Source organism: Chelonoidis abingdonii, chromosome 7 (genome assembly GCF_003597395.2).
Source record: "Chelonoidis abingdonii isolate Lonesome George chromosome 7, CheloAbing_2.0, whole genome shotgun sequence".
NCBI classification, from domain to species: Eukaryota; Metazoa; Chordata; order Testudines; family Testudinidae; genus Chelonoidis; species Chelonoidis abingdonii.
In genome coordinates this window covers 95,004,303-95,027,760 of record NC_133775.1, presented here as the reverse complement: position 1 = coordinate 95,027,760, position 23,458 = coordinate 95,004,303, and the positions used below count along the sequence as shown (strand labels likewise).

General features: G+C 41.9%; 1 protein-coding gene across 2 annotated transcripts in view; it reads left to right on the top strand.

Annotated features, from left to right (window-relative positions):
- ARHGAP26 (Rho GTPase activating protein 26) overlaps positions 1–23,458 on the top strand; it is a 324,880-nt gene that overhangs the window by 227,657 nt on the left and 73,765 nt on the right. For both annotated transcript variants that reach the window (XM_032769159.2, XM_032769157.2), the window contains exons 18-19: positions 8,312–8,471; positions 22,192–22,333. In XM_032769159.2, coding sequence (XP_032625050.1) covers positions 8,312–8,471; positions 22,192–22,333 — 302 coding nt within the window. The remainder of the gene's footprint in view (positions 1–8,311; positions 8,472–22,191; positions 22,334–23,458) is intronic.

Below are 23,458 nucleotides of genomic sequence, written 5' to 3'. Positions count from 1 at the left end.
TGATTGGCTGCAGGTGTTCTAATTAAAGAAGCTATCTCCACTGCCTTCTAGAAATGTCTTAATTGGCTCCAGGTGCCTTGATTAACCTGGAGCAACTGCCATTTGGTTACCATGGTCCTAGGGATTTGTTTAGCCTGGGGCTAACATACCTGTTTCTCAGTACTTTACTGTAGCCATCTGGCCTTGCCCCATCACAATATCTATATAATATATAGTTTTTTGTCTGGTGAAAAAAATTTCCCTGGAACCTACCCCCCCTCCCCATTTACATTAATTCTTATGAGGAAATTGGATTCGCTTAACATTGTTTCGCTTAAAGTCACATTTTTCGGGAACATAACTACAATGTTAAGCGAGGAGTTACTGTATTTTCTTGTGATAAAACCCAAGCTGCTGGTGAGTCCACACATGCTTCTTCCCCCAAACATGTCATCTGCGTGCTTTTTGTCTTTTAATCTTTAAGGTTAATTCTTGCAACCTGTAAACGGCCACAAACACAGCAGCCTGAGGTAGACACCACCTCTGTCTAGGATTACCTCACTTTACTCCTCCTTCTCTGTCACAGTCTCGTACTGACTTTTGATATTGAAAAAAGCGTTAGCGACATTGTAGGCGCCAAGGACATTTTGACCACGAGCAGTACTATGCTTGCAGATAGCACATCATTGCTGCTAGTAGGTCTGCAACCGTTGCACCTAAACCATTCATAAAGAGTTCTGGACTTTTAGCAGGATTGCCCCAAGTGCCAAAGCAGAAACAGTTTAGGCTTCACCAAATATCTAAAAGGGAATAAATGCTTCCTTAGAGGTGTTGCTCTCAATCAGGGAAAATACCTGAGGTGATAGCTACGGATGTTAGTTGTTCTCCCCCGCCGCCCCAACAGTGGAAAATACTGGTGCACTCTCCTTTGCACAGCACTGCAGTGTGATAGTCCTTTGAACCATAATTTCCTTTCCTTTGAAATACATCAATTGCCAGCAACTTAGTGAGGATAGGGGAAGTTATCTAGCTTACCAGTGACCTGAGTGACTCAGAAAAATGCATTGAGTTAAGATAACATAATGTGCCAGTACAACCAGGTCTGTCAACAATAAATAATACCCTTGTTGCCAGCTCATGACCCTGAATACTTTGGCTAGTACATTTTTCAATGCATTCTACTGTACGCATGATATTAAAATTTAGTGCACTCTACCAGCTGCTCCGGCCTCAAGACATCTGGTTACATGTCAGGACTTAGCAATATTCCTGCAGAGATCAACAAACAGCATAGAGTTGGTGTCTCTCTCTGAGTTTTCATCATTCTTTGCTTAACAAAGGTTTCTTTGTAGGTAGAGAAACAAACATGTTTTTTAATTGAATGTCCTCGAAAATAAATGTGTTGAATTTATTGCTTGAGAAGTGGAAATTTATAAAACTAGAATTAGTTTTTGTGAACTAAAAAATGGGGCAGAAACAACTTGTGAGGTTTGCCAGATCTTAAACGCCACTGCATTTCCCCATCTTTATTTAATACTGATTTCAAGTCTGCATAGCAGATAAATATTTACTGCTCCCGTGTGCTTACTCTGCAGAGAAGCCTGACAAGTCATTACCCTATGTTAAATTACGTCTGGTCATACCATGTGGTATACAGTATCCAGGCAACCCATTCATAATCTAATTTAACACAAAACATGGATTTATTTCCCACCCCCATCCCTCTTCTTCTCTGAAAGTGAATAGAGCTTATGCAAGGAATTGTGTTGACAGCCCTGGAGAACTAAGTCTTCTATTCAACTGCAGGACAGGTGGAGCACAGATATCAACAATTCCACATAATATCCCAACATACCACCACCCTGACCTGGGAGAACCATCTCTAGATGTGTGGGGGAATTCATTCATTCTGCCCATTCAGGTTTTTTCCCCCTTTGTGCTCAGAAAGTTTACCCATTAGTTTTCAATTTGGTAGGCCCAGACCACCAGCTCATTTCACAGAACGCACTGAACTTTCATCACATGGCTGAATTTTGGTCACTACTGATGTGGGTTGGAGCAGAATTACTGACCTAGAGGAGTAAGGCTGTATTGTCCCTTCACTGAACCATCCAACCTTCACTTCCCCTTCTGGTCCTGTAAGGTGTACATTAGCAAGTTAACATTCTTTTAAAATTGGAAGTGCAGAAGTCCAGTTGCCAGAAGTCAGTTGGTATCCCAGCATGCATTGGGACATGAATTAATAGGCTGTTTAGAGCATTTCTACACCATCTACCAATTTTTTTCCTCATTATTCCTTTTTAAAATAACTTACACAAGCATTAGGGATAAAGCATGAATGTGAAAGCACTGAAAGCCTATCCATGTAAATGAATATAAGTATATTTGAATATAAGTACATTTACTTTCAAAATTTACTGGCCCAGAAAGGAACAAGAGGTTAAAAGAAAAATATGACAAATGCCAGCAGAGACATTAAGGGGTCTGGATGCGCAGGGACAGAGCTAACAATGCTTAAATAAAAGCATTTGTAACCAAGATCAATATTAAATGTACCTTGGGATGAGAATGTCCCTGCTTTGGAGGTTATGGTATTATTTTCTAGTACAGAACATGATGAAGAGGTATAATTTATAGTAAATGAGCATATAAATAAAGTATATGGAACTCAAGGATGTAAAAGATGAATCACACATTTGTAGCATAGCTTCTGTAACCTAGTCTCTTTTTGTGGAAGAGTACTCATTTTATGGATCAGGATGTCACGTGGCATCCTAATTTATCCAAGAAAGGAACAAAAGCTGCTCAGTTACAAAATTGTAATTCAGACTTTGAGCTTTCAAAGAATCTAATAATGAATAGATTCCTGCAGGCTGTGGCATTGGGATTTTGGTCAATACCACTGCGTTTCCACATTTGCAAATGTAGTCAAGTCACTTCAAATAACAGACATTGCAAAGCAAGCCAGTTCTACAGTTAATACTGGAGGATCATATGCTTGTGAAGCCATTAATAATTCAGTCTGTAATAATTAACATAACCATGTAAAGTCATCTAGCAGTAATAATGCAATGAGAGAGCAATTTATTACACTGATGTATTACATGATAATGGTAATGAGAAATGAGCAGAGCTTATTTTGTAAGACTGAGTAATATGGCATTTATAAATGCACCGAGTTTTGCTAAACTAAGGGATCATTAAAAATGCTATGAAACATTTCAAGTGCTTTCAGAACTGTTCAGCCTCAAAATAGTTGAGTAATAGCTACTGGACGTGGGTCCAAAATCCAAACAGGAGTATTGTGAACACAGATGTCTGTACATTTATAAACACAACATTACTGGAACTTAGAAAATTCAGAGAACATAAGAATGACCATACTGGGTCAGACCAATGGTCCATCCAGTCCAGTATCCTGTCTTCCAACAGTGACCAATTCCAAATATTTCAAAGGCAATGAACAGAACAAGGTAATCTTCAAGTGATCCATCCTGTGTCATCCCATCCCAGCATCTGGCAGTCAGAGGCCTAGGGACACTGAGAGTATGGGGTTGCCTCCCTGACCATTGTGGCAATAGCTATTGATGGACCTATCCTCCATGAACTTGCAATTTTTTAAAAATTCAGTTATGGTTAGGGTTAGCATTCATGAAACTCTTGATCCGGGACTGGGTAAAAATAGAATGTGACTTAATTCCTTTTAAAAATCTTGGAAATATTTTGACATCACAATAATTGTGTGTATTCAAGCATGTGTTGTGAAACTGCTTAACATAGTGTGTGAGATGCAGCATGCAGTCAGGAGTTTTGCTGAACGGAGGAACATGGTGTTTGTGTGCACAGTTCAAACCTCCCCTTCCCCATTTGTTTGAGCAAGAAAGAATAGCAATGAGGCAAGCGAGTGATATGGACTATGCTCCATGTGTGTGAGGAGATAGCAAAAGAGGGGAGAAAATACCATTCAGTATGTGAGAGGGAAGACAGTGGTGTTAAAGGCATCGGTAGGAGAGGGAAGATAGAGGAATAAATCATGCTCCATTTGTGGTAGAGGACATGGCAATAGGGAGAGAGAATAGTATCCACGACAACCCCGTGTGAGAGAATGAGGTCTGTAGGAAGCTCATGTCTCTGTCAGTAATGCATTTGGTCTCAAGGGGGCAAGTGGCAGGAGTCCTGTAGTGAAGAGCTGAGTGTGAATTCTGATTGCTTTAGCCATCCATATTGCCCAGCGAGGCATGTGAAAAATTTCTGAGCAGAACTTAATCTTGGTCTCCTTTCTGCATCTCATTGCATAAATACTGCCTTATTCTCCTTGCTGTACACCGTATTGACTTCTAAAGAGCACAGAGAATGTTGGCTGAGTCTCCTTCTAGGTTTACACACTTGTGAATACCTGTGCCTGTATTGCAAATACATGATTCTGTCCTACTCATGCCTTGTGGCTGAAATGGGAAGAAGAGATGAAGCGAGTGTACTGGTATTTTATGGCAGTTTCTTGGTTCCAATGTGTCTTTTTAAATATAGGAAGTGATTTATTTTGGGTGGCGGTTGGAAGGAGATCTCCCTAAAACTGGAAAAGAGAAAAGGGAATAGGGGGAGAGAGAGTGCGCAAATGATCTGCTTATCAAATTGAGCATTGCTGTGTTCAAACTGCAAGCATCTTTTATCTCTTATTGCTCTGCTTTTGAGTTCTGAGGTAGTGTCGTCTTCCTTTTTTGTGGGTAGAGACTTTTTGTTTTGATTTTGTTCACATTACACCCTGAAACAGACTCACTTTATTTATGAACCATTATTCTCTTGGGTAGGTCAATCTCCTTTAGTTGGCTTTGGTTAATAAACCCTTGTGGTGGATAGAGTGCCTCCTAGTGGCTGAATCAGTAGCATGTGCTTGTCCCTTTTCGTCGGTACTAGTTGGTAAGGGACACCATATATTACGTTGCAGTTTATTATCTCAGTAACCTGAGCTTTTCCAGGATTCAGTCCAAAAGCCTTGGTAACTCACAGCACTATAGTATTTATACTTACAGAGGCAATTTCTCAGACATACAGAACTGCAATTAAAATACTCATTGCTTCCTGATACCAAGAGAAGTCAAGGGTAACATTTTCAAAGGCACCTAAATGACTTTTTAATAGGATTTTGCTCCTAAGTCATTTAGGATAACATTTTCAAAGGCATCTAACTCAAGTGTAGAGCATTGTCAGAGGCCTCTTGTCTGCCTGGGTGTCCTGGAAAGGCAGAAAATGAACACTGCTTGTCTACTTGAAGAATAGAGTTGGTCACACTCTAATTCACAGCTCTTGTTGTGCAATCTAGAGTTGCTTAGTGCTAGCCATCCTGTCTTGTGGCTTCTTCCTGAGATGAGAGAGCAGGAGAAAAGAGGAAGGATAGTTACATAAAAGCTTAGTTTAAAACTCAGCGATACCCCTGACTGAAGTCTTCAAATTAGGAAGCTCTCGAGAGGATGATAGAATAGGCCATAAAAAATCATTAAGAAGTGGGGTAATAGGGTAGTAGAATTTTCACATACGAAACCTAATCTGAGGAATTCAAACACGTAATTCAACAGCATCAGAATTTGTGGGAAATATCAGGTGGAATCATTTTGATCTAGCCTTAACAAAGAGTGTAGGTAAAAACAATCATAGCCCTGGAGAAAAATGTGTCCGATAACGACAAATGCCAGCTGTGTGTATAAAGCACCTAGCTGACTGTTTACCTATAATTAGAGATTCTAAGGTAATTAATAGCCTTTTTGTATTCCTTCTGGCACTTTCTGAACCATCACTGTGCAATTTTTAGCTAATAATCTTCTTTTGTTAGATATAAATATGTTTTTACATTCTTATGCTGACAACGCCAGCAGTCAGACAATTGGTTGCTTTATGGACTGGTTGCCTGCTATGTGAGTTTGAGCTCCCAATGAATATTCTGTGTGATGGGGCAAGGCCAGATGGCTACAGTAAAATACTGAGAAACAGGTATGTTAGCCCCAGGCTAAACAAATCCCTAGGACCATGGTAACCAAATGGCAGTTGCTCCAGGTTAATCAAGGCACCTGGAGCCAATTAAGACATTTCTAGAAGGCAGTGGAGATAGCTTCTTTAATTAGAACACCTGGCAAGCCAATCAGGCAGGCTAATCAGGGCACCTGGGTTAAAAAGGACTCACCCCAGTCGGCAGGGAGGAACCAGAGGAGAAGATGTGTGTGGAGGAGCTGGAGCAAGAAGGCAAGGAGCTTGAAGTGGAGCGCGTGTACTGCTGGAGGTTTAGGGACAAGCATTATCAGGACATCAGGGAGGAAAGATCCTCTTGTGGTGAGGATACAAGAAGGCTGTTCTGGAGGAGCCATGGAAGTAGCCCGGGAAGTTGAGCTGTCATTGCAGCTGTTACAGGAGGTACTATAGACAGCTGCGATCCACAGGGCCCTGGGCTGGAACCCGGAGTAGAGGGCGGGCCCGGGTTCCCCCCAAACCTCCCAACTCCTGATCAGACACAGAAGGAGTTGACCCAGACTATGGGGAAGATCACTGAGGTGAGCAAATCTGCCAAGAAGCGCAGGACCCACCAAAGTAGAGGAGGAACTTTGTCACATCTGAGAATTACAGTAATCATTGTGATGCTATTATCCGTACTTTTCCAGAGCGCACATTCCTGGTTACAGTTGTTGTTACTCAGGCTCAAGTGGGTGCGTGTATGAGTGTACTTCCATGTTGTCTGCATGTACAGAACTGCTTTAAGAGCACAGCTTATGCAATTAAATATACAATTTAATAGAGACAGTAACCATATAGCATGGTTATGGCTGTAGGAACAATGGGCCAAAGTTTTCAAAAATGACTGGTGATTTGGGGTGCTTCAGTTTTGGGGTGTGAAACTGGAGACACCTTAAGAGGGCCTGATTTTTTTCCACTAAAATGATGAACACTCAGTAAAAATCAGACCCCTCTATGCTGTCACAAATTGGACTCTTTTAAAAAGGGAGGGCTCTAGAATCAGTAGCCATTTCAGGTAATCGTGACCTCTGAACTGTTTTTAGGTTGCATTGCCGTAGCTGAGTGGTTTTCTATTTTTTTTTAATTTGGCATTTTGCTTATTTATGCGTGTGTACTGTATAAATAACTCTACATTATAAATCCACTTGGATCTATATATTCTGTCTAGGTATAGATTTAGGTAATTGGACTAATGGTGCTTCATAAATAATACATCCTAATCACTATAAAAGGAACGGTCTTTTATTCTCTATTCAGATAAATTTCTAATTAACACGTTACTGTTAAAGTGGTAGCAGGGATGTTGGAACAATTTTTATAGTGGGCGTGCTGAGAGCCATTGAACCACGCTGGGAACTCTGTATATGATGGGAACCACTGCAAGGCAGGGGGTGCTGTAGCACCCCTAGTTCCAGCACCTCTGAGTGGTAGTGCTGCTCTCCATGGAGCTGCTGAGCCCATCGTGTTACTGGACAGACCCCTGGAGTTTGGTGGAAACGCTGCCCACAGCATGCAGGGCTGCAGCAAGGACAGTTGTGAGACACCCAGATATGTGGAGTCCTAGTAGGTGTACAAGGAGGAATGAGCAAGTTGTACAGGAGAAAGTAATGGTGCTCCGAAAGCTGACATGAGAGGAGAGCTCAAACCAGCATGAGAGGGAAGGAAACAAAGTTTGGGTACCAATAAATTACCTGAGATGTCTCTCGTAAGCAACAATCATTAACAAATATTGGTCTTAATTTGAATCTCAGAGAAATATCCACATTTAAGCAGGTTCTCCAATTTGGTGGAGAATACTGTGTGTATGCATTTGTTATGTATCTCTATGTACATTCTCCCCCGTCTCTCTGGTGACACCAGCAAAATCTTTACTTTTCAGATTGTTTTGATTGGATTGGAATAGCATTGACCTTGGGTGGAGGCAAAAGCTTCAATGGGGCAGAAGGACTGGAAATGTGGACATTGAAGGTTGCTCATTTAGTTGAGAATAGCACATGTCAAAGGTCTAACTACTTGTTTTTAGGAGGATTTGAAACATTTCTGATTCAAACTGTTTTTCTGGGAGTAGGCTGTGGGTTGGAACATTCAGCCATTTAGGTTTTAGTATCCAGAAAAGGGTTAAACTATTTGGGTTTTCCTGGCATCAGTCAATTTACAGAGGCTGAAGTTACACTGGTAACGCTCCAGTTAAGTCGGTACTTTTCCACATGGCTGAGCCTGGAAGAAGCTCGTCTGGAGTTTCAGGAATGTAAACAATTGTAAAATTTGTGCCAAAGATGAAATAGGGATTATTCTGATGTTTCTCTTATCTACTCTTTCCCCTTCCTTACAGTGTTGCTAATAATCACAAACAGAATCTAATGACTGTTGCTAATCTGGGTGTGGTATTTGGACCAACGCTGCTTCGACCACAAGAAGAAACTGTTGCAGCGATTATGGACATCAAATTTCAGAATATTGTGGTTGAGATTTTAATAGAAAACCATGAAAAGGTAATGTTTTCCCCTTACTTCTGAATTTAAATAAGTTTATAATAAAGAATTTGTCTCCATGACAACCCCAACAGAAATTCTTGAATAAACCACCTTCTCTAGATGAGCAGTACACAGCATTGCAAGAGACAAGATCACTTCTCTCAGCTAAAGGAAAATTGCAATTATCCAAAACTAATCCAGCTCATAGTTGCCCTTGGTACTTTGTATCCAAGGGGAGTGTGTTTGTACAGCACCTAGCACCATGGGACCCTCGTTCATGACTAGGGCTCCTATTAGCTAAACTAATACAAATAATAAATAGTAATATTTGGATTCTGTTCCCTTTTTAGATGCTGAAGCATATTATTTCAAACTGAAATTTCCCATGAGGGAATCGTACTTTCAGTTAAATACTAGGGTGAAATCCTGGCCACACTGAAGTCAGTGGTAAAACTACCTCGGTTGTCAATGGATATGTCTGCACAGCAAAGAGAAAACCCACAGCTGGCCTGTGCCAGCCAACTTGGACTCACAGGGCCCAGACTCTGGAGCTGTTCATTGCTGTGTAGACTTCTGGGCTTTGGCTGGAGCCCAAGCTCTGGGCCTCTCCCACCCCACAGGGTCCTAGAGCATGGTCTCTAGTGCAAGCCCGGAAGTCTACACAGCCAGTGAAACAGTTCCACCATCCCAAGTCAGCTGGCACAGGGCAGCTGTGGATTTTTTTATTTTTATTTTTTTTTGCTATGCAGACATACCAAATGGGGCTATGATTTTTTGGGGGTAGAAATAACAGCAGGGAGGAAACACTGGAAATCAAATAGTATCTCCAAATTGAGTTTTAGTTGGACTGAAATCACATAAACACCAATTCCAGTAACTTATTTTTCTGCTCATCTTGGCTTGAGCCCATTTCATAGTCCCTTTTTGAAAGTCCCCTTGTGTTATCTTTTAAGTTGGGCAAAGAATTTTGCTAGTTTTGAGAGGTCAAGTGATTAGAACATTAGTCTGGGAGTTGGGAGCTCCTGTTTTCAATTCCCTGCTCTGCTCAGACTTCCTGTGTGACCGTAGGCAAGTCACTTTGCCTCTCCACGGCTCTCGGTTCTCTATCTGTAAAATGGGAATAATAGCTCTTCCCTGCTTCACAGGGATGTTCTGTGGATAAATACATCAAAAGACTGTGAAATGGCTATCTCATAAAGGAGGCTTAAAACGGCCAAAAGCAGTTCTAAAACAAGTAAATTATGAAACACATTTAACAAGTGGTTCTCTCTCTGGGTTTTTTTTTGGTTGGTTGGTTTTGGTTTGGGAAGTGCTGCTTACTCTGCTGGAATGAAGAAAAGAGACCACACTTTCCTGTGCTCTGCCCCAAGCTTTGGTCTGTGGCATATGCCACTTTAGCACGCTTTGATCTTGGCCAGATTGCTTGTAATGTACTTTGAAAGCAAAGCATAGAGCTCTTAGTAGGATTATATGTGCAATTAAAGGAAATCACTGGAAATGGGGCATCTTCAGACTAAATGGCTAAACTAGTGGGCTAGTCAGAATATCACCGTTCCATTAACTATCAGTTGATTGTCTGAAAAAGAAAGTTCCTACATTCTAATAAGCCAAAATGCATGATATTGGTGTCCCATCATGTGAGATGCTCAATACCTTCAACTCTCATTGAAGAAATTCCTTGTTCCCCATTCAGTGTTCTGGGCACAAAATCTGTGTCTTTCAGATAAGCGTCTGTATTGCTTAGTGAGAGGGCCACCGCCAATAGCGGGCTCAGAATGTGGATTTACCATTGAGTATTCAACCTGTTTAGTTTAAATTAAACAGATTGCTCTATCATCACGGATGTTTCTAGGCAGATGCTGCTACAGACCCATGCTAATTTACTATGACGAGACTGTTTAGAAAGACGTCACAGTTTATTCTTTCTCCAAAGCTCTAGCAGAAGTGCACGCACGCATCTGACACACCAGCCATTCACAACATATTACTAAGACAGAGGACCTTCACCTATCTCTCTAAACAGATGCAGGAAGCCAAGGGCGATTGTTAGTGATGTTCCATTAAGTGTGGAAACAATGTGGTGAGAAGGGAATGGGGAAAGCAGTGCAACTCTGATTATTCTCAGAGAAATTGCTGTTACGTGGCATGTAAACACCTTTGCATTTATTCAGCTCAGGGGAGCTATTTTATTTTCCTTTCCTTTCCTTTCCTTTCCACTTGGAACTGAATAGAAATAATTGCTTAATTATGAAATCGCCTGACCTGAGGAGCGAGCAGTGTGAATAGCAGGTAAATAACCCTACAGGCCTCTGTATTTGCTCAGTAGCATCCACCACTGGCCCACAGTGCATGGTTCAGCAATACCTAGCAGAACAAACCCAGCGAATCTTATTGTATTTCACACAGTCGCCTCTAATTTTTTTTAATATTGCTAATAAGTCAAAAACGGTGTCATATTTAGAGCTATTCCCTGCCCCCTTGCAGGGAAGAGCTTTGACATCTGCGTCACAAGCAGTAGGGGTGATGTTATGAAGCCTTTTTTTTTTCTGCCCTTTCTTGGTCATGATTTATTAAACCTTCCCATGAATCCCTTAATGAAACTGACTGATTCTGTCTGAATAAAGTCTCTCAGTATGCGAGCTGAATGCTCCATTGGCTGGCACTCTTTAAGGAATCGGCGACAGATTTCAGATGACTGACTGTATCCTTCTAGACTAGCATTCTAATGTCTGGTTGCCTGTTAGGCTTCCTTTTGTCTCCTAGTGTTCAGGGATGGTGAAATTAGCATATTCCCATCACCTGTTTAAAAACAATTTGTGGCAACAACATGCCTGTCTGAGACACGAGTCAGTTGTGTCCATCCAGCAGCAACTAATTCTGCCAATATTTGCCGTCTGTCATGGGGCAAAAAGGATGGTGTTGCTCATAGATCAGCCTGGTCCAATTCACAGTGAGCGGACAGCATTTACAAACTATCCCCCGTATTTGTGGAGCACCCATCACCATAGTATCTAATGGCTAATGGGCTTTCCTGTCCATTCTTTTGCCTTTCCCCCAACAAAAAGAAAAATCCCTCCTTATCTCAGTCAGAATTCTTGTATTTCCCCTCAGTGGTCCCGCAAAGGCACCCATTCTCAGGCATCCAGCTCCCCAGCCATTGCCTTTCTTGGGTGGAAACCTGCATCTCTTTCCCTTCTGACAATCTCAGCCACTGAAGAGCTCAGCCTTGCTGTCTCTTGCTGCTGCTCTTTTACTCTGTTGGGGAGGAAGGACGACTGAGAAGGCATTTTCGTACTGTTGCTGTGTCACCACCTCCGCTCCCTCTCCTGCACAGTTTTAGGATATGATGGTAACTGGTAACCACACTGAAAGCTATATGAAGGGGTCAGTTCCTCAAGTGGGTGAGAAAGAGGAAAGGGAAGGCAATATCTAAGAATAGTCCTAACTGTCTCTTTGCACAAAACGTTGGCAGATCATGAAGCTGAGCCCAGAAGGCTGATAATTTATTTGCTTTGCTTTTTAAAGCCACGTTTAATAGGATGGATAACTCCACCGGGCCCTGACTGTTCAATAACAATTTGAAGGCTCATGCAGCACATCTTTCAGCTGTCAAACTATTTCCATTTGTAGGTTTTAGAATCATAATGTGCAGTGTTGGGGGTTTTTTTGGGGGGGGGGGGGAGAGGGTTGTCTGGCAAGTATGCATTTCATTAGGACTATTGATCTTTCACAATGTAATTAGTGACAACTGATCTCTAAAGCTGTCAATGGAAAGGCTTGTTTGGGAGGATTTCGAAGTGCTAAGCCTTGAACTGACAGTCTTTGGAAAATGAATCGCATTTGTGCCACTAATGCAAGAAAGTTGCATTCTACATGACTATGGGTTATTGTCACCATTTAGCATGGATTCACTGTGAATTATCCTCTAGGGGAGGAAGATAGTAGTACTGAGGGAGAAACTTTTTAAAACGTAGTATCCTTGTCACGTTGTTTGCTTCTTTAAAGGTGTCACCTTACAGTAAATTTCTTAATATTAATTGATGAGAGCTGATAAAAGCCTTCCTAGGGGAGATACGTAGGTGACTAGCACTATACAAGTACATTGCATGTTTACTGCAGTTGCTTTACATTGGGGACTCACATGCGGAGTGATTTAAATGCCTCAGTTTAAATCAGAGGTGCCAAACCTACAGACTGTGGGCTGTATTCGGCTCACCAGAGCATTTCATAAGGCCCGCAGCCTGCTTCAACACAGTATACTAATGGCCAATCTGTTAGCATTTTGTCGTCACGCTTACATCATTTTAGTTCACACGTGTGTAAATAGACAATACTGTACACAGAAACAACCTACCCCAATACATACAAAACAAGCTGAACTTACAATATAAATCAATACAGGTAACTTTAAACCTTATTAAATATGTAGCATCTGTTTGGCCCACACAAGGTTGTGCTGAGGTTTATGTGGCCCTCCTGTGTAATAAGGTGTAATAAGGGCACCACTGATTTAAATCATCAATTTTAGTCCACTTTTCCTTTTGTACTTCTGTTATTTTCTAAAGAAAGGTGCATTTTCATTGGTTGATATAACAATTAAAACATATTGATTTACAGTGGTTCTCAACCTGTGGCCTGCTGGCTGCTTGTAGCCCAGTCAGCACATAGCTACAGCCCATGTGACATCCTCAGGGCCATACAGGTAGTATATGTATTGTGTGAATATGGCCCACATAACACACGGAGAGCTGTATATGCATGTGCAGTCCACAGTGGTAAACAGATTGAGAACCACTGAACTAGAGTCTTTGCACAGACAAAGTGGGCAAGGTAATATCTTTTATTGGACCAACTTCTGTTGATGAGAGACACAGTGGGTCCAATAAAAGATATTACCTCACCCACCTTGTCCCTGCAATATCCTGGGAGTGACCTGACTTAAGGCAGGATATATCTTAATATTTTCAGATTCTTATTAATTATACATTATATGTTAGGAAATGGTAAATGCTATATTGCTTATTTATTAGATGATTAACTTTTTGCTCATGATTTGTGTCAAATTGTGTTAGGATAGTAACTGGGATTTAATAAAACCCACAGAAGCGCATATTATATTTCAAAAAATTTCAAATATACCTAAGTAAAAAGTGACTGGAGCGTAAGTTCCTACTCACCTAAGTCTCTTGAAAATGAGACAGTCTCCTAAGTTACTTAGGCTGTCCTTCAAACTTTTAAAGCTACTAGATCTCATCCTCCCTCCCCCTCTCATTTTTATTCGTGGTCTGGAAGAGAGAGACAAGTTTCCCTGCTTTTTTCAGCTCCAAACTGATTTCTCGGCTTTGACTGAATTAGTCCAAATGAAGAAAATATTCTTTCTGTGCCTGCAGAAGAGGCTACTGCTGTCAAAAAACTGGTTTAGCACTTCAACAAAGTCTGGTTTCAGGTGCTTAGCAGTTGAGTAGTTTGACTTTCTTTAAAACATCATCAGCAAACATGCACTCTTTGAATGGTTCACCTCCAGCCTTGCCATTTGTTATTATTGGCATGATTGATGAGTGATTATTAGATGACTGTGTCATAGCAGCAGCATATTATTTGGCCGTTAGGCATCTATGTTACCGCTTTGGGTTGAGTATATAAACATGAAAATGAGGTGGAGCTTCTTTAGTGCCTGCAGTTTAACTTCATTATTGGATATTTTTCTTCAGTGCCTCTTGACGATGTTCCCAAATTTCAGCAGCATCAACAATACAGCAGCAATCTTTCTGCAGTTTGTCCAAGGCTATGGAAATAAGTTCCGGTATATTCAGCACATCTTCTATATTTCTCTTTAATCCGATGTTGACTACTTTGGCTGTGATAATTCCATTTGGTTTATCACAATTTTCTTCACCAATTTTTGTTATCAGAATAGGCCATTTCTTAATAAATATGTCAAAACAATCAGTCTCTGAATTCCATCTTGCATCTGAGGGGACAATTAATTTGGATCCTCCTGTTATCTTTGGTGAAGGTGAAGCACAGTGGTTGTTAACGGAAGTATTTTGCAGTTTCAGCAACGTTTGCATTTATTTCTGGAGTTGTACTTAAATTTTTGTCTGAAAGATGCATCAAATGAGCACTGCACACATATGTGATGTTTCAGGTTCTCTTCGTTATCTTCTTTTAAATATCTTCTGATCTTTGCTACATTTGCAGCACTGTGACAAAGCTACATACTTGAATTTTTGTTCACAGTTTGTTATAGCTTTTACTGCTCCTTCTTTTAAGTATCCTGCGATATGGTCATCTCCTGATGGATCAGTTGTTTCTGTCAATTAGACAGCCTCATTTTCTGTTGTGTCACACACACACATTCCTGGATCATTTTGTACATTGGTCCACCCATCAAGACTCAGATTAACAAATTTCACACCAATATTTGTTGCAGACAGTTCAGTTTTCTTCTCAGACACTGTATCCAGCAATCTTCAAGGAGTGTTTGCTCTGCTGCTTGGAGTGTAGCCTGGTTGTAATGACTGAACCACGTAATGAACTATTTGTTCTGAACAAGATGAAAAGGAGAATTTGTTGCATAAATAATGAACCAAGCAATCTTGTAATCTGTGGAGTCTTGCTGGTATTTGTTGGTTCTCATTACGAACTCATCCATGTTTTTACTGGATGATGAACTTGTCTTTTTTTTTTTTAATATAGGTAATTTACTGTCTGACGTATGTTTAGTTGCGGCACAGCGGGTGGTACCAGTAGATGACTGAAGTTGTAGACGTTGCAGATGATGGATGTTCATAACCCCTTATATCTAAGATAGACCCTGAATAAAATGGTGTATAAAATAAGAAAAAGTTGCACTCAGTCACTATTATGCAGTGCACAGCTTTAAAAAAAATGGCAGACTCTTGCTGTGGGGGTAGTCACCAGATCGTCATCCCTTGCAGTGGGAGCTCTCTCAATGGCCCGTGGCCCCGTCACTATATTCCCTCTCTGAGCTGGATCAAAGATGTTTGATCTGTAACATTCTGCCTGCTGCTGTAGTTTCACAGTTGTTCATACTAGATTAAAGCTAGCTTGGGTATGTCTACACATGCTGCTACAATCAAACCTCCCAGTTGCAGTGTAGATATACCCAAAGAGACACAGCGGCAGAGCTATGATTATAATTTGCAAATCCTGGGAGCTAGTCCCTTGCTTTAGTTGTTAAACTGCTTCTCTGTATGTTAATTGGAGCCTTTATGTGTGAGTAATAAAACACAGGTTTACTGTGTGGAGAATGGATTTTGAGTGAGTGCTACGTTTAAACACTTTTACATAAGGATTAATCTCAGCTTTGGGAAGTGGAGTCTCCTGTTTGAGTCCAGCAGCAGGAGTGTCTCCACATTTTCTGTTAAAGACCTGTAGCAATTTCAAAAATGTCAAAGTCAAACATGGAGTAAATTATTTATTTACCTTCTAGTCCTTCATTTCTTCATGGCCTGAAAAGGAGACCAGAAACAGACATCAGCACTTTCTTAAATTAAGCTATTTATTGACTCCTTTCTTGTCCATTGTAAGCAACTACTTCTACCTTCAATGCTACATGATTCTCAAAAGGGACATAGATACTGGATTTCAATATCCATGCTACTGTGCCAGATGGTTTCCCCCTCTGTCATCCATTTTATCTCAATAGGCCCAACACCCTTAGAATTTGAAAGAGCAGCCTTAGCAAAGCTCTTCTCCTTGTCTTTTCCAGTCTTCAGAATAGAGGTCTTCAGAGGTAGCTGGCTGTGTTCTCTTGGAGTTTCCCAGGCTTCAGTAGAGCAACCACTGTTGCCTGTCGCCAGCTTGTTGGTGCTGCCAGACATTCCCGTTCCCGTTTCCACAGATTCTTGAGAAACTCTGGATGAATGCCATCGACCTCTGCGGCTTTCTGACTTTTAGTTTCGCAGCATTGATTTCCTCAACAAAATATGGGGAAGAGAGTGGGGATTCCTCTGGGCATTGTTGAAGGTTTCTGCAGAGTTCCTGCTGCATCTCCTGGCGTGTAATCTTGGCTGTGGACATCTTGGTGTTAGAAAGAAGATGAGAAGTAACAGCATTTGCTGTCACTTTTGCTGAGCATTGTGTTACTGGCTGGGATCCTCCAAGTTGCTGCAAAAGAGCCCATGCCTTACGGCTCAAATGCATGAAATCAAGGCTTTAAATGGTCTCTTTCCATCTTTCTAGGCACACCGAATTCAAGGACTCAAGCAGCACAGTGGCTTTATCTGTGTTGCCGCTCTTTTCATATTCCCTCAGGAGAGATTCGTATTCTTTTGTCCAGCATGAGGTGAAAGCCTTGTGGTGACCCACACGGGATGCATTTCTTAGTGGTCGATGTTAGGATGTTTGTAAGACAACTGAAGGTATCGGGTTTAAGCCATGGGACCTGAGATTCTATTTCTGAAGTGTAGGCAGGTTAATCAACCTTGTGGAAATTCCAACGTGGCTTTGACACAGACTGCAGAAGAGGCACTTCCTGGCCATTCTGGAGGTTGATTGGGCAATGTTGACTATGAGGGAAGTGGCTCAGGATGGTTCTTGTTGTGGCCCGTGGGACACCTGCATTATAATGGGTCACAAAACACAGGTCAGGGTTGTGATCCGTTGTCCACCTCCCAGACCGAAAAGATCCAGATTGCTTCAGATCATAGAGCAGTTGGAGGTTTCAAGGGAGGCCCATTCTGTGATTTGCTCCCCAGCTATGTCATTTGAGCAGTATCTCCAGTCTTTGTGATGACTGTTAAAGTCACCTATGTAGATGGCCGGATGAGGAAGGGAAGATAAGATGGGATCAGGCCAGGTGATGTTAAGTGGCTTGTATTGTTTACTGTAATGTCCTTAATTCTAACCATGTTGATCTCTCTTCCTCTGGTCGATGATTCTTCCAAAATTTCCACATCCTCTAATACATTTCTCATGTACGCTGCTAGCCCATGTTTTGGATAGTTGACAGCAGCTATTTTAGTATAGCCATAGATTTTATGTCTGGCAACTTTATCTTCTTTCAAGTGGTGTTTCTTGGAGGGCCAGAATGTCAATGTGATGGTCTTTGAGGGTCCTTGAGAGGTAATGTTCTTTTTCCCTGGACATCCCTTCTACATTAAATTGGTATATTCGGAGGACTGGCCCAACTGTTCTTTTTTGATCCTGGAAAGGGCAGTTTGAGGCAGTATAATCATTGCTACATTCACCAGGAGGTTGGTAAAATGACATCCAGTGGCCAATTGATGACATTGATATGCTGGTGGATTTGTACAAAACACAGCACACAAAAAACACCAGCACATAACAGAAGCACCATGTGAAGGTTGTTGTCTTGCTCCCACTGTGCTGAGTAAGTTAAGCACACAGAACCACATGATCGAGCTGTGATCATTAGCAGCAGCTCAACATACTATTATCCTGTTGTTATCCAGGGCTGCAAATTGTCTATAAAATGACTATCTTGATCTGCTAAAATATGGGCTTTTGCAGGGCCAGCAACACTTTTAATTTTTGGAGTTGGTACACCACAGAAAATACAAAGAGTGGGGGGAAAGAATGGTGTTTTATAAAAACTTTTGGTTTAATAAAAGAAGCTTATAAAAAGCAGAAAGACCATTGGGGAGGGTATTTTCTGAACCTTGTATGACAGAAGTGACCTCAGTGAATGGAGTGTAGGCTACAAAAACAGATACATGTCTTTCTGTAAATAAGTATTTAGCAATCTGCAAAGGGTAGATTAGATGGAAAGGAAACAATGATAAAGTTGATATAGCATCTGAAAACATGTAGCCTCATTTGCGCAAAGTGATCTCCTCCAGTTCTGCAAAATTGCATCACTGAATTTATGAGCACAAGACTCAGTGATTATGTGATATCACTCATTGTGCGAACATTAGGATCAATTAAAATTTTTAACTTCAAGGCAAAATTATGGAAGATTACCATGAATGAGATGCTATGCTTATAGGTTTAATTAAATTGGTTTATAATGGGTTCCAGCAAAATTAAAACCACATGGTCTCGGTTGAGCCTTATTTAGTTAGAAGTTACATACATATTTGCTTGAAAGCATGTGACTGGTTTTTCTGTTTTATTTTTTGTTGAAAGTTAATTTTCAACTCTCTGTGAGAAACAATAACACACAATCCAATTAGTAAATAATGTTTTTTTATTATTATTTGTTCGGGGTTTTTATTAGTACAACTCCCATGCAGAGTGTTATCAATGGGAAATCTAAATACAAGAGCAAAAGAAAGGAAGTTAAACATTTATTCTGATTAAGGAATTCCTGTATGGGCAAGGCTAGTCATCAGCCCTGCCATTTCAGTAGATAAAAATCCCTAATGGAGCAGAGTTGGGGATTAGCATCTTGTAACACATCTCTTGTCTCCTGGGTCAGGTGACCTAGAATACAAGAAAGTGGGAGCTTTAGTGGATCCTACTTCAAGTGTCAGTCTTCCTTTTTGGTACGACAAGTTATACCAGTGTTGTTTTAATTTTTTCTCATTGAATTGAATGGGAAGCTTTAAGAAACCTAGAGTGAAAAGCAAATGTGTCTGAATCTTAGGTGCAGGACTGACTCTGGGCACCAGCAAAGCAAGCACGTGCTTGGGGCAGCACAATTCCAGGAGAGGGCATTCTGGCCATTCTTTTATGTGTGTGTGTGGCTTGGGCAGTTGTGCTCTTGGAGATTGGGGCGGCCAATTTTTTGCTTGGGGCGACAAAAAACCTAGAGCCGGCCCTGCTGAGGTGGTCCACCCCTTGTACCGGATGAGTCAGTCACAAGGAGAAAGGGATGTATATCAGATACCCAGGGCAGGCATTGGTTGTTGGTCACTCCTAGGGAGCAAGAGTAGCATGTGAAATGGACCAAGCTACTTGTGAAAGCAATTGTGGCTTGGCACTCCATCAGCTGATACATAAAGCAAAACTGTGTGAATGAATACGTGAGTTAGATATGTAGATCTTGAAAAGGAGCATTCAGGTAGGAATACACGTTCTGTCTTGCAGCATGTCCAGCAACTTACACTCACAGGCAGCTTTTCGTTTATCAGGGTCTTCATCGCTGGCCCTGAATATGAAAATTTTTTTTGCAAAGCGAGTAATCACCGCTTCCTGTTCCTTTACATAGTATGTAGCCTAGTACAGTGGTTTTCAAACTTTTTTTCTGGGGACCCAGTTGAAGAAAATTGTTGATGCCCAACGGAGCTGGGGATGAGGGGTTTGGGGTGTGAGAGGGGCTCAGGGCTGGGGCAGGGGTTGGGGTACGGGAAGGGGTCCGGCTCTGGGCTAGGGATGAGGGGCTTGGGGTTCAGGAGGGGCTTTGGGTTTGGAGGGGCTCAGGGCTGGGAGAGGGAGTTGGGTTGTGGGAGGGGGTCAGGGCTCTGGGATGGGGGTGTAGGCTCTGGGGTGGGGCCAGGGATGAGGGATTTGGGGTGCAGGAAGGGGTTCTAGGTTTTGGGGGGCTTAGGGCTGGGGCAGGGGATTGAGGCACAGACTCACCGCTGGTGGCTCCCAGTCAGTGGCACAGCCAGGTGCACCGTGGACCAGGCTGTGCCCTGGAAGCAGCCAGCAGCAGGTCCGGCTCCTAGGCGGAGGCGCACAACTCTTACCTGAAGGCACCCCCCCTCCAATTCCCATTGGCCGACAACCAGCTAATGGAAGTGCATAGCTGGTGCTCGGTGCAGGGGAAGCGCATGGAGCCCCATGGCCCTCTTGCCTAGAAGCTGGACCTGCTGCAGGCTGCTTGCGGGACACATCACGGTGTCAGAAAAGGTAGGCACTAGCCTGCCTTAGCTGGGCAGCGCTGTCAGTGGGTCTTTTAATGTCCGAGTAGGCAGTGCTGACCAGAGCGACCCAGTGGCTGACATGCCGCGGCCTACAGTTTGAAAAACACTGACCTAGTACAGTGGTTCTCAAACTTTAGCAACCCCAGGACCCCCATTTTGATTTAAATTTTTCACGGATACCCCCACTCAGTCCCAGGTCCCGCTCACACTCCACCCCTTCCCCAAGTCCACACCCCTCCCACCCCTGCCCTGCCTCTTCCTCCCCACCCCCGCCCCTGGGCGAACTCCATCCCCACTTCTCCCCCTCCCTCCCAGTGCCTCCTGCACCCCACTAAACAACTGTTCCTCGTCATGCAGGAGGCACTGGGAGAGAGGGGGAGGAGTTGATCAGCAGAGCCCGCGGACCCACTGAAGTACTCTCACAGGCCCCAGTTTGACAAACGCTGGCCTAGTATATAGAAGCTCCGCTTGAGCAGTATTTACAGATGGGAAATCTGGTTGATGTGCTGTCAGTTGTGTGATGTAGAGGGCTTGATTATTCACACAGGTACGCTGCTGTTGGTTGGTTTCCCCTGGAAAAAAGTTGCAGTAGAAAATGGAGATCAGCTTTTTTAAAGAGCCAAATATGTGCCATCCTCAGAGTGAAATGTATAAGACTTCAGCAGGTTGAGTTACATTATCAGGCCACCTGAATTTTAATGGACATAAAGTGCAACAATCATCCTGGCAATTGTGTAGCCCACATATTAGTATTGGTCAAGACTTAGATTGACTAAGACAGATCTTCAGCAAGGCCTACTTACTGTTGGGTTCACAGTTAATTAGAATAATTTAAATACCGCTTCTTAAAGGACCCTAAGTAAACATTTACCACTGATGCTGCTTTTTGATACCTTCAGGAGAGATGTGACATTAAAACAGCTGATTATGGGTTCTGTGTTTTTGCATTTATTTTAAAAAATTAGTGTGGAGGTTTTTTTTGTCACAACATAATAAAGCAATGAATTTCTGGCAGCTATTTATACTAGTTGGCAGCCAGAATTTTTTAGCTTTTATACAGGGGATTGGATACATCTGAAAGCACTATTATATTTGTGTCCCGGCTGAGTGTCTTGCATTCATGGAGGAGTGGGGAGTGAGGTGTTTTTGAAATAACATTTTCCACAGTCCTAGTGATGAGCAGCATTACTTCCCAGTGCAGCTACTGCCTTTGAAGAATTGGGGCCCAAAGGGCTAGAGCAGAAAATGGCACCAAAGTGTATGTTTAATGCATTCTTACTAGGTGAGTCCTTGAAAGAGTAGCCTTGAGGAATCCCCAGTGCTGTTTGAACCCTGGGTTAAAGAAAAGAAACAAATAGCTCCCACAATGCTGCTGTTTCAGTTCATCCCATTTTAAAATTCCATTCCCTTTAGGAAAAAATTGATAACTTAGTTTTCAGACAGCTGTGCATGGGCGTTACAAATAAATTCACAAGCTGGTTGGCTTCACTAGACCCTGTGAACTGCTCGACTATGGGGAGCAGCTGCACAGCATGCAGATTTAAATATATAGATATCTATTTATTTTTACTTTCTGTATGTCAACTTTTACAGCCAGCTGCTAAGCCTAAGCCGGCCTTCTAAGCGGGAAGGGTTTGAGGCTATGAGATTTACTCATGTTTTACTAATCAGCAAGAAAAGCTTTGGTGAGGAGTAGAGGAAAGTGGAGTGCAATGGGGCTGGGGGTGAAATTCAACATGACACTGTCTGTGCCCTGAAAAGGTGACCTGTCAAACAGTTGACTTTCAAAGGCTGTTTCTTTAATTATTGTGACTCTGTGCTAATAACTGAGTTCTCCTCCATCCCCTGTTTCATAGCAACACTTGACTTTTCTTTAAAAAAAAAAAAAGAAAGAAAGAAAGAAAAACGAGCCCACCAAACCCCCATCCTTTTATTTATAGATATTTAACACTGTACCGGAGATGCTACCACCAAACTCGCAGCTGCTGCTACTATCTCATAAGAAGAATACTGATTCAAAGCCTCCTTCCTGCAGTGAGAGACCATTAACACTCTTCCACACGGCACAGGCCAATGAAAACCGTAAGTATGTCAATCCTAGAGGCAGTGAGTTGTGTTACAATGCTGTACAATTATCTACTCAGAAGGTTTCTCATCATGACTGATAGGGCTCAATTCTCACACCACAGGATACGATGCTCACTCATAAACTTCAGTAGGAATGATACTTATCCTATAGTATGACAGCGGCCCCAGGCTTCTAAAACATCATATTAATAGAGAGAGATAAAGCTTATGTAGCCCCCGAGCTCTTACCACAAGGGCTTGAAATTAGGCTGCATAAAAATAGTGTAGAAAGTTGATATCCCTTCCCTATCTCATTTAGTTTTACACACTCTCATTCTCATGTTTTCCATAACCCTCCATACTATCCTCTATTGGCTGCTTGGTATATATTAGTTAACTCGGAGTAGAATATCTGCAGCAAGGATCACCACCCAATTCAACCTTCAGAGAGATGCTTTTGGACATCAATAGATGTTTTTCCTTTTAAAGAAACAGAAATTTCAACCATCGGGCTTTACATCCCTCCTAGGAATATGTCCCATCTCAGTTTAAAAATCTCCTATATCATCAGTCCATTACTATTAACTACTATTTAGTATTTAACTCTTTCATCTAAGGCTCTGAAAGTTCCTGTCTACATGCCAAATGTCCTTCATGTAATTTAGCCTAAGGTCTGCTCCAGTGGCACAAATGATCCAATAGGGACAGTTCTGTGATCCCTGGGCAGCAGAACCCAAGATGTTCCAGGTACACCAATCTCCTTGCCTAACATGCCCCCATGTACCCAAGGTGGAAGAGAGAGAGTAGCATAATTATGTTGGCTTTACACTACATGAGTTTCCCCCTGTGCCAACGAAATCCTCAAATGCTATATTTGGGTAGCTTTCTGGCTGCTTTACCTTAGTAGTGGTCAAGGATCTGGCTGATAATCCTTAAAGGAATAGAGCTGCCAGAAGAATATATGTTTTATTTGGAATGAAGCTGTATGTTGCTGGTTTCTAACGTGTGAGCAGCCATGTTGCTTTGCATTAGCGTCCCTAGTTCTAAAGACCCAATGAACAAAATGAAGATGGGTTGAGACCCCCTTTCCCCATTTTTTTTTTTAAATGTCTGTTAAAAATGTTAGGCTGATAGTCCTCT